Genomic DNA, 11,160 nt, shown 5'->3' on the forward strand with positions numbered 1-11,160 from the left:
GTGGTCTACTGAAACTATTCTAAATGCATGCTGAATTCAGCAAAGCAAGGAAGGAAGGAAGAAAATCTTGTCTTCGTTTCAGTATTTTTGGAACTCAAGCTTTTGGTTTAGTATTTCAAAGCAACATTTCATTTAGAAGTATAGCTGAAAGTTAAAGAAAAAAACACATATAAAAATCCTCCAAATTAAATTGCACCTTTTTTCCCCCCCAAAAAACCCAGTTATATCAGTCAATGATAAATTGATTTATATGGATCTTTTGGTTTATGGGGAGGGAAAATAATCACTCATGAACCTCTTTTCACCCTGACTTTTCCATGTGGCTGGTGACAGAGGAATCAATCATTTGTATTGCTCTAATGGTGAACCTCCTCTGCTGGCTAATGATTTCCAGTGCTCCCACAAGCACAGCTACCCCTGAGGCCATGGGGAGAGAAGATATCCATCCCTCTCGGAGCTTGGATGACTTCCACTGATTTTCTTGGCATTAACCAGTCCAGGAACAGTATGAAGTGACTTACTGACTGACATGCTCACCCACAAGCTGTGTTGCAAAGCAGGCTGGCTGCTGAGTTCTCCGTGCTCTGGAGTGAGCCAGGAGCCTGCTGTCGTCCCACAGATTTTGGAGCCAGAGAGCTCGGGGTTGCTATATGCTCAACCCGCCCAGTAACCGCGCACAGACACACACCGTGATAGTCACCACATCTGCAAGTCACGAATGTGTGCGATACCACCCCCGGGGATCAATTTGACAAAATGAAACCCATCTGTGGAGCTGTCATGAGCAGGAGGGAACCTTTTCCCCCGCTCCTGATTATTTTGGCATTCATTAGCACTGGCGGATGCAGAAGGAGCTCACAGCACCAACGGCAGACCTCTCCGAGGACAGACTGCCCCAAACAAGGAGGACACATGCCCTCAAGGCTGTGCCCCGTCCCCTTGACATTATCTAGGCTGGTTTGGCTGGCCACTTGGCATACATGCCCTCATCTCAGCTAGTACTTCCAACAGGTTCTGCTGGCAAAGTGATGCCAGGATTTCCAGGCATTTTTATTCGCCAAAGCCACTCAGATGGGGCACAGCACCAAATTCTGCAGAGGAACAGGCAGAAGAATGCGACGGACCTCCCTTGGCTGGGTGCACACCCAGACAGGCATACACACGTTATGGAAAAGCACTGGGATCCAGCAGGAATCCTGCTGCCAACAGCAGCTACATGCTGAAACAACGAAGCCAGCATCGGGACACAATAGCAATGGAGGGGCCAAATTCCACAGGTTAGGCAGATATTGCAGCTGTTCTGAGATGAACTACTCCATAAAAGCAGGCAAGGATTATGACAAATTTAACGGGGAGCTAAAATGGTGGTTTTTTTCCATGAGTTTCAATCATCATTTTCATCCTGCAAGAAATCAGAAAGGACTTCAGGATTTAATTCGAGGAATTTAACAGCTTGCAGAGATGACAGACTTTTCAAATGTTTTAAATGGATCCCTGAATGAACAAAGTCCTTCTGTGTCCTTCAACTAAAGTTGCTCTTATATTTTACTTATACTGCTGTAAAAATACCAACATAGGTATATTTAAATGCCAATTCTCCATTTATTATTCAAAACAAGAAATACCACAAAAGGAAAACATGTTTTAAGTTACTGCTTTTTTTCTATGTGCGAGCCATTTCCTTCACTTTGGAAGAAGCCTTTAAATCTTCCTTAATGAAAAGCATCCTTTACCTAGAGGAGCGCAAAATATATATCAGACAGGGGAACAAAAAACAAAACAAAACAAAACGGCAGAATTATTTTCTTTTCCCTGGGGTAAAAAGCCTGTTTGAGACTGAGCTCTGCATTCTAAGCTAGAAACTCATCTACAGACACAACACCTGAAAGGACGGAGATGATGCTACACAATGCCTGGCACCACCTGACCCAAAGCTGCCTAAATACAAATATTATTTCCCCAAGTAACAATACCCTTTCGGCAAGCTTCACTCAGAAAACATCCCCACCGACCCTCACAGATGCCGTGCCTGATGCTCCAGCCTTTTTCACTTTGTGCATGGCCCCAAACTCCCCAGCTTTGCTGTTCGATGGCCATGGATGATGGAAAACCAGCTCCACCCCAGCTTTCCAGAGTGAGCTCTGCCTGAGAACAGGTGGTGAAGCAATGGCCGCAGCTTTCACAAACATGCTGGATCCAGCCTGTTACGAAACAGCCAAGGAAGGGATGAAGAAGCTGCAAAGGGGACACAACTACTTGGTTCAACCATTTGTTGGCAGAGAAGTCATGTAGAGAGAGCTGCTTTGTCTAGTCTTCTGCATTCCCCTCTTGGATTCATCATTCTCTGATGGATGATCTATGTCTTGAACCTGCACCCAAAAGCCATGCCATACAGCAATTTATTTTGAATCCTCTATCAAGTTAATATAGTCACAGCAAAATATATAATTTAATCTTTTCCAGCTGCACTTTATACATATAATTGTACAGGTGCTGTTGTACATGCACATATTTTGCTTGGCACCTTCACAACTGCGGTCAATGACCTGCATTAATTCACAATAATGGGATTGAGCCCATGTGTCCAAATTTTCAGCTTGGTCCACAATACTCAGCATCTTTATTTGGCCTGTGTTAAACAGTTAAATCATATCGTGGAGCCAAACACATGCAAGAGATATGAAAGAACATAGAGCGTGCATATGCAAGAGCTGCCTTTGCCCATCGAAAAGGGAGATGGAACAAGTGCCCATTTCACAACATGGTGCTTATTGCAACTGTTGTTGCAATGTTTCTGCAGTCTGTTTGCTCTGTTTTCCCTAAGAGCTGATAGCTTTGATTATACAAGATGTCCCTTTGTGGATCTGGTTCCCCATCGCTTGCCAAAACCTGCAACTTCTCATGAGTGAGCCTGAACTTCTAACGGGTGTGAATTCTCCCTTCCCAAATAAGAGCAGGAGTATTTTGCTCTTGCTTCACACAAGCTTTGAAATGAAGCACAAGGTGCCAACCAGTGTAAAATGTAACTCCACTCACGCACATCTTTACTGAATATTTTAGTTACAGCACTGAGTCGCATATAAAAACACTTAATTGATGTAAGCTTACTTTTACAAAAGCGAAGGGAACATAGACCACAATCAGAGTTATATTTCTGTAATGGTGCGAGATGTTACAGCTCCACCATTGCCTCTTTGTAAGCTCACTGGCAGTGAGGGGCCCAAAGTGCGTTGTGCTGGAACGAGCATCAGGAATTAGATCTCTGTTTCAGGTGATGCTCCATGTCTTGGTCATCTGTAAAATGAGGAGAATCCTTTCCATTCGATAGAGCTTGTTGAATACTACAGAAGAAAATCACTCTGTAAATGTGAAGTATTTTGACGGTTAGTCCCCTTAGCCATAAAACGAGGTCATGTTCCCCTACTACTGTACCGTTTCCAAATGGGACTATACCCCTTTTGAAAAAGGATGTTTCTCACGTTCCTCCCACTGGCTTGCAAAGTACTGAGCCAGCAGATCATTAAGCACACATAATCACCAGGGTTGAGGGTCACTGCACAATGTATGCATTTTTCTTTAAACCAGTTTCAATCCATTTGCATGTCATTTCCTATGCAGAAGAGCGACTCTGCAATGAATAAGTTATCTGGGCACAATACACTCCCTGAATAAACAATGTGAATAGTGGCAAACCGAGCAGCACGCTGCTTTCTGAGCAGCACACCTGAGTCCAGGAATAGGATACAATTTAAAATATCGATATAGGGAACTAAAGCAGACACAGTCCACAGCCTAGGAAAGGACGCTTGAATTTTTTCAAAGCAACTTAATTCCTCAGCTTCTTTAATTTTATAAAATGAATACTGTACTGGTTACAAGTGATTGACTGACAGCTCTAAAGACTGAACAGCTCTATTTTTACAACACTGAGTAGCATCAATCCTTCTTCTAAGCCCATAAAAAGTCTTCCTTAAATCACTCTGGTCTGTAAGTCATCAATCACATTCCTCAGCCTGAAAGTCCATGCAAGTTGAGGGGATTCTTAGAACTCATCAATTCTTCACAGGTATTTAGTGAGTCCAAAGGAAGCAGAATTGGACCTGTGAAGCTGGGAGTACTGTAGCAGGACCAAAACAAAAAGCCTCACCAACTACACCCTACTGTGAAAGTCACTCAAACTTTAATGAGACAGAGCATCTTGAAATCTAGGAACAGGTCCAGACTTCCCAAGCACTTTTAGTCATTGAGGGACCTCATTCAATAGCAGATGGAGGGGCAAAAGGAAAGGGAAAAGATTTCAGCAGTGAGACTCCCAGGTCCTACTCTTGATCCTACCAAGAGTCAATGACCACACTTTTTTGACAAAAGCCATATTTTGGTCTGCATTCACAGGACAACTAATGTATAGGATGGTCCAGCAAGCTATCACTCATCAAAACTTCGTAAGACAAACAAAAGAAGTATTTTTTTTTTCTTTTTGAATATTTCAAGTCATGCTATATTTCAGGTATTTTGCATCCTCTTTTGGTAACTGCTCTAAAACAGATCGTTAAAGTGCCTACTTTTCACAGCCTAACCCCATGCATTTCAAGTCTTAAAGCATTTTGCTAGCTACATATAGTCCCTGCCCCACAGCCTGTGAATCAGGGGTGCTGACAGCAATCCAGAGTAATTATTCCTTCCCCTTTGTTGACAGCAGTAAAAGTAAGCCGTCTCCTACGGTGAGCAGCTTTCCCCCTATTTCTTTCTGTTCCTCACTTAAGTACAGGTTATGTACCCCAACCTAAAGACCAAAACAGCAGCCCTCAGCTACCTTGCTGTAGAGTCATGACTGACAGACTTCAGATGTGGAGAAGGGGCTTCATGAAGAGACTAATCAACAAAGTATCAATATATATGGGAAACAAAGGATTACACAGATCAATGGCACAATCCTAAGAACTGAGTGAATGAGTGTGTCTGGTTTTTAACCATGATACTGACAGACATCTGAGAAAAGCACATTCACAGTGGCTTTCTTACCTTAGTGGTGATTTACACCAGTAAAAAAATATAGAAATAAATACAAATTCCACCAAGAAATCACAGAGGGCCTACTCTTGCCAGGTACTGAACTCTCACACCTACCAAGGATGGGTGAGAAATCAAAGCACCTGACATAACTGGAACTGTGGGTGGTGGGACTTCATCACGGAAATCTGAGCAACATGTACACTAGGACTTAAGTTTCCACTAGGAACCAAGATTACACATAAGCACACAAAGATATAAAAAGGAAAAAAGACTATCCTGAAACGCATTTCTAGGTTCTTGCAAGCTCACTGTTAGGTGTAACAGTTGTGCAGCTGCCATCTGGAAAGCTTTTTGAGCTAACAAAATTCCCTGTGCTCATGAAGTAGCACTTGATGGATCTAGTTATCAAATGGCCACAATTCTAATTGAGCCTTAGTTTATCGATTTCCTTGTCACCATGCAGAAAATAAGAGAAAACTGTTTAAAAAGTGAACCTACAGGGAGATGGAAAAATACAATTCTGGGTTAAGCTAGCACAGATTAAGTCGTCGGGTGTCTCCTGCCGAAAGACCCACTTTGCTCCCGCTTCAGATAGGAGCAGAGGGATGCTGGCAGCTGGTCTGTGCCCACCCATCCCACCAGCCCGGAGAAGATCCGACGGGAACCAGGCGAAAGTTCAGCGTGGAGCAAGCCTGTCCCCAGCCGGCGGTGCCAGGAGAACCCCGAGGCCAGCCAGCCCCTCCGGAGCAGCCATCCCGGCGGGTCCAGGGCTGCCCCACCCCGCGGAGCGGGTCCCCACGGTCTCGGCCCGCCGTACTCACCCGGTCTCCTCCTCACCGGCCTTTTCCTGCCGCTGCAGAAGCGCACTTTGCTGAAGACGCCCAGGACGTGCCTCTCACAGAGGGAGCGCCCGTCCTTGCTAGGGCTGGAGCGGCGCTTGGAGGCGGACACCCGGTCGCTGTTGGACTCCCTCGCCTGCCGCTTCTGCCGGATCAACGAGCTGGCGATAGCCGCTGCCATCGCCGCTCATGGGCCCCCCACGCCGCTCCGCGTCGCTCCGGGGGGCGCCGCCCGGGCGCGCTGAGGCCGAGCCGCCGCCGCGCCCCGCGGGGACGGGGCCGGGGACACCCCGCTTAATGCGCTGCAGCCCCGTGTCCCAGCGCCGGGGAGGGCTCAGCCGGCCAGGCGGAGCAGGGCACCCGGGCTAACAACCATGGCTGGCCGCTGGACCCCGCCGCCCATCGGTCTGTCCCCGGTGAGCGCCAATCCCGGCGCGGGCGCCCGTCGGCGAGACCGCCGGCCGGCCTGGCAGCGGCCCCGCGCCTTGTAAATCCGAGAGGCGGCTGCCCCGCTTGCAAAGGTCCGCCGGCGGCAGCTATGTCCAAAGGGTGGGGGCGCGGAGGATCCGCGGGTCCCTGCGGCGCGGTGCCGCTCTGCTCCGCCCGGCCGCAGGCGGCGGCGCTTCCTCCCGCCGGCCGCGTTCCGGCGAGGGGCCGTGGGATGAGTCAGAGACCCCCCAGCCCGCGGCGAGCCCGGACCCCAGCCCGGTGGCTCCGAGGCGCGGCGCGGCAATGCGCGCACATGGACGCGGCTCCGCTCCGCTCCCACGGCCGGGCTCAGGGCGAGCCGCGCAGCATTTCTGTTCGCACTCCTCCTCTTTTCCCCCCCTCCCCACTCCGCTCTCAGAGAGGGCAGGAGGGGAAGGAACAAGCAGCCACGGGGAAAAGCACCAGGCCAGCAAACAAACAAAAAGAGGCGATTAAATTAAATCAAATTTAAAAAAAAAAAAAAAAAAAAGCGCCCCGGTCGCGGGTGCGAGCTCACATCGCCGCAGCTCGGCGGCCCGGGCTCATAGCGCCATGGCTGGCGCAGCTCTCCCAGCCCTGCTCGCCGTTTCTGCCCCGGCAGCGGCTCTCCCCGACAGCAGCAACCCACATCGTCCGGCCCGGCGGGAGGCCGCGGAGCGCTCGGCACCGGGGCGGCCCCGAGCCCGGCTGCCGCGGCGGGAACGGTGGCGGGAGGGGCGATGCGAGAAGGAGGTGGAGGGCGGGGGGTGCAGCTGCCGCTGCTGCTGCTCCGTGCGGGGCTCAGGATGCTCCGCGGTGCCGCCCAACGGTGGCGGGGCGAGGAGGAGCCAAGCCGCGCCCGCTGCCCGCCCGCATCCTCCGGCCCGGCCCCGGGAGCTGGGGGGAGCGAGGCGGGGAGAGGGGAGGGAGTGGCCGGGGAAGCCCCCCCGGACGCCCACGCGGCACGGAGTTGCTGCCAAAGCGGCGGGGAGCCTCGCAGCACCGCGGCGGCCGGGTGGGTTGGTCGGTGCCGGCCAGGAGCTGGGCGCCGGGAGAATTGCAGCTGCTCCCGCTCGCCCTCCTCTACGCAATCCTACGTGATCGAGGTTTGGATGAGAAAAATCGCGCAGGCAGAGCGAGGCGACTGCAGCTCCGCGGCGGCTCTGCCCCTCCGCCCGGGCAGCCCCCAGGCCAGCCCGCCGCCCCCGCGGGGAGCCGGGCTTCCCCGGAGCCGCAGCCCCGCCCGTCCCCTCCGAGAGAGCCGCCTGCAGCAGCCACCCCGGCCACCTCCCCGGCCATTGCTGCAGGTGTTCGAGTGCCCAGCCTGAGCAGCCGAGCATCTTCATCGCTTTCCCTGCTTCTCCGTGCAAGGAGAGCGCGGGGGACAGCCCCTGGCACCCTAAGGGCTGCGCTGCCGTGGGGCGGGGAGGTCGGTGCCTCGGCTGGGGACCGTGCAAGCCGGCTGCAGTGGCGAGCACCAGCATACTGCCCCGCTTTAGAACGGTCCCAGGCAGACCACCAGGTGCTCTGCTCGGGCCAGTCCGCAGGAGCTGGACCGGCTCCCTCGTATCTCCAGCCACAGAACTGCACCAAACAAAATTTAAGGAGCAGAAATACATCTCCAGTTATCCAGAGAAGTAACTGCTGTAGCTTCCATAAGAACAGTGCTCCCCAGTTTCACGTTCGAGTAAGAGCTAACAAGCGTATATGCAGGAGGTGATGAGCAAGATGCTTGGGGGAGCATGTAGTAGTCAGGGTGAAGGGAGGACATCTGCCCCAGCTACACTTCGGTGAGTACCAGTGGCACGATGAGACTAATGCAGTCCTGAAGGTGCAGGGGTGAAGCATATCCCTCGCTGAAGAGGGGACTTTAAACCAGCTGGTGATACACCCTGGGAATTACCAACTTCAGCAAAATAATCCCTTTAACTACTTCATTACAAGAACTCCAGCTCTAAACTGATGTAATGTATCGGGGAAAAAAGGCAACTAGAACAACCACCCACTAAGTCCTTAAAGATTAACTAAAGTCTGGCATTTGCCTCTTAATTTTCACTCTTAATCCCTATGCATGCCATACGAGGCGGAATCAGGTTCTCCAAGAGAGAAAAGGGGAGGAAGATATTCAGAAACATTTGGGAGATATAAATGTTTGACTGTTGATCTCTTTTTAACTGTTGCCAAGTTTTTTGAGCAGATTTCACTGTCCTGATCAATAAAGATTTTTCTTCCTTTTCCTGTAACTAAAATGCTTCATATTTTAATTTTCTCTGCCGGATTATTTCACTTGACATCAAAGAATGTAGCAGTACAAGGTACAGGCATGGCCTAAAGAAAGCTGTTTGCAATCAGAGAATCACGGTCTGAACTGCCAGTGATTTATCCAAAGCTTCATCTTCAAAGGATGTGAGCAAATCTGGTATCTTCCCAAGAAAGAGGTTTTCCATCTATATATAAAGATACTTTTTTGCCTGTAGTCTTCAAATCTCTGTTGAAAGAATGCTGATTTATTTCCCCCTCATATTAGATAAGTTTCAGTTATTTTGACATGCAATTAATTTGTTTTCTTGTGTAGCTGTAAACTCGGAGCAGCAGCTTGGCGCTTTAAAGTGATCCCAATCAGTGATAAGGTTGGTCACAGTATAATTTTTTTTCTGATGATTTGTGCATCTGAAAGAAAAGCTACTGCAACTCTAAGAAGAAATGCTTCTCCCAGGTCTCTCTGCTTCTGCAATGATGGAATTAAATTAAAGCAGAGTTTGTGAAACTGAATATAATGTTGCATTTGCTAGCACGCAGGTCTGTCTTTATTTATAGATGGCCAAGGAGTCCATGGGCTTTGGTTCCGAATACAGGCACAGCGCCATGAACTCATCCGTCATGATGTTACTGGCATGCGCATCTGCTCTGCACCATTCTGGATCATGCCCCAATTTCACATCGTTTTCTGAAGAGCCTTGGCTTTTATAAACACTAAGCAAGCCTAGAGCTGTCTTGAGCTGGAGAACTGAAGACCAACCTCATCGTGCTCCTGCACTGTCAGTCTTGCAGGTGAAACATTACCTTCGGTGGGCTGCCAAGTGAAACAGAAAAGCTTTCATGTGCTGTGGTCTCTGCCATTGGAAGTTCTCTCCTTCCACTTCCATTTTGGTAAAGAGGGCTCAAAACACCTCCCATTTTCATCTGCATCAGCTACTCCTCTTTGAGATTAGTACAGCTTACGCTGTTTCATCCCAGCTAGTCCCTGCTGAATCCAGGGGCTGCATTCTGTTGCCACCAATGGAAGCTGAATTGTTTGATCAAACTGGGCAAATATGGCATTTCTCCTTAAGGCACATTTTTTACATATTTATCCATCTATATTTAATAGAATAATCTCTATATTATAGAATTATTACAGCAAGTTTTTCTCCACTGCCTCTTCACCCCTGGGCAACCACTCCTCAACTTGAGTCCCAATCTGGAAAGCTGCACTGTGCACACTATGAAGATGGAAGAATATAACTGATTCATAAAATGAACAAGCAAGACAGTGTTTTGATCACACTGGAGACAGATGTGAATGCTCCTCCTACAGTTTGTGGAGAAACGCCCCGTCCTGCACACGGGAGCAGGCAGAGGGTCAGACTCTCCATGGCTGTTGGAGAATCAGACTCAAAATGCTTATTAAATATCCTCAGCCCACCCTAAGCATACAAGAAGCCTACGCATTAGGTACTCGCTATGGAAGGAGGCCAATATAAATGTTAAAAGACACTGTCATTTCTAAGGTTTTGTTCACTTTATATATTTCTCAACTCTTTCGTCCTCAGTTGCTGAAGTTTAAAATGAAGGCCTGGCTGAATTTCAGGGCTTTCAGGGCTTTCATGGCTTGAACAGAGAAGAGATCTAGAATTGCATTTCCTTATCTTCCTAAACAGAACAATCTATCTAGGTCAAAACGGAGGTTATTGGCATCTTTCCTTAGTGAAGTGCAATAATTCCCGCAGGGTTGCTTACAGAATATCCTGTTTATTTTTCATAGAGCCTTCAAAAGCCATGGGCTAGATTCAGTCATTAGGCATATCTTGCTTTACTAATTCTGTACACACAGAGCTAACAACAGACAGAAGTGTATGCAGGTTTTATGCTGTTTTATCTGCATAGCTACTGAAAATGAACACATGAAAGTTAAGGAGCAGATTTAAATTTAATACCACTTTAAAATGTGTATGTGTATTGCTGTGGTTGAATGGGAAAAAGAAAGACGCCCATCTCTGGCCAATAATTATGAATGGCCTAATTCACCATTTTGCAGCAGCATAGCAACAAATCTCTTCCAATAGGAAGGCACCGTTGAGTTGGAAAGTCTGCATGCAGACACCTCTTAAGAATTGTACTGAATTTCCACGCCATCTAAATTACATCTAAAATGTGCATTGCCAAGGCTGCTTATTAAGCAGTATTAAGCCCATATCCATGTTTTATTAACTTTATTCTTTACAAGGTAGCCCCTTGTTGCATGTCTAGCATAATTAAAATTCATGCAGCTTTGGCATTCCCCAGTCTCTCTGCGTGGGTGGACTTTTTTTAAAAGGAAAACATGCCTGGGTAACCTGATAAAGAAAAGACCTCACAGTATTTTGCTCATTTTATGTACAGGGTAATTCTGTTTACAATGCAAGGTTTTATATCTATGTTTGGATGCCTAATAAGAACTCGGCCACTTAAAAATATGCTGTTCAGGGAGAGAGATCTGGCCCTAAAACAGCAGCAGAGTATGAAAACTGCCTGGCTTTCTGGGCTTTTCTCGCACAGCTGAGCTCTGAGCTGACTAGGATTTTAATATACACAGAAGAGCCTGCATCATCTGATTGCTATA

General features: G+C 48.4%; 1 protein-coding gene across 1 annotated transcript in view; it reads right to left on the reverse strand.

The window, feature by feature from the left end:
- The window catches only part of FGF12 (fibroblast growth factor 12), a gene marked incomplete at its 5' end in the record, with an annotated part of 95,315 nt that extends 89,282 nt beyond the window's left edge, over positions 1-6,033 (reverse strand). Inside the window, one exon of the mRNA XM_080349773.1 lies at positions 5,835-6,033. Coding sequence (XP_080205899.1) covers positions 5,835-6,033 — 199 coding nt within the window. The remainder of the gene's footprint in view (positions 1-5,834) is intronic.
- Between the last annotated feature and the right edge of the window lie 5,127 nt (positions 6,034-11,160).

The sequence above is a fragment of the Nesoenas mayeri genome (genome assembly GCF_963082525.1).
Source record: "Nesoenas mayeri genome assembly, chromosome: 9".
NCBI lineage: Eukaryota > Metazoa > Chordata > Aves > Columbiformes > Columbidae > Nesoenas > Nesoenas mayeri.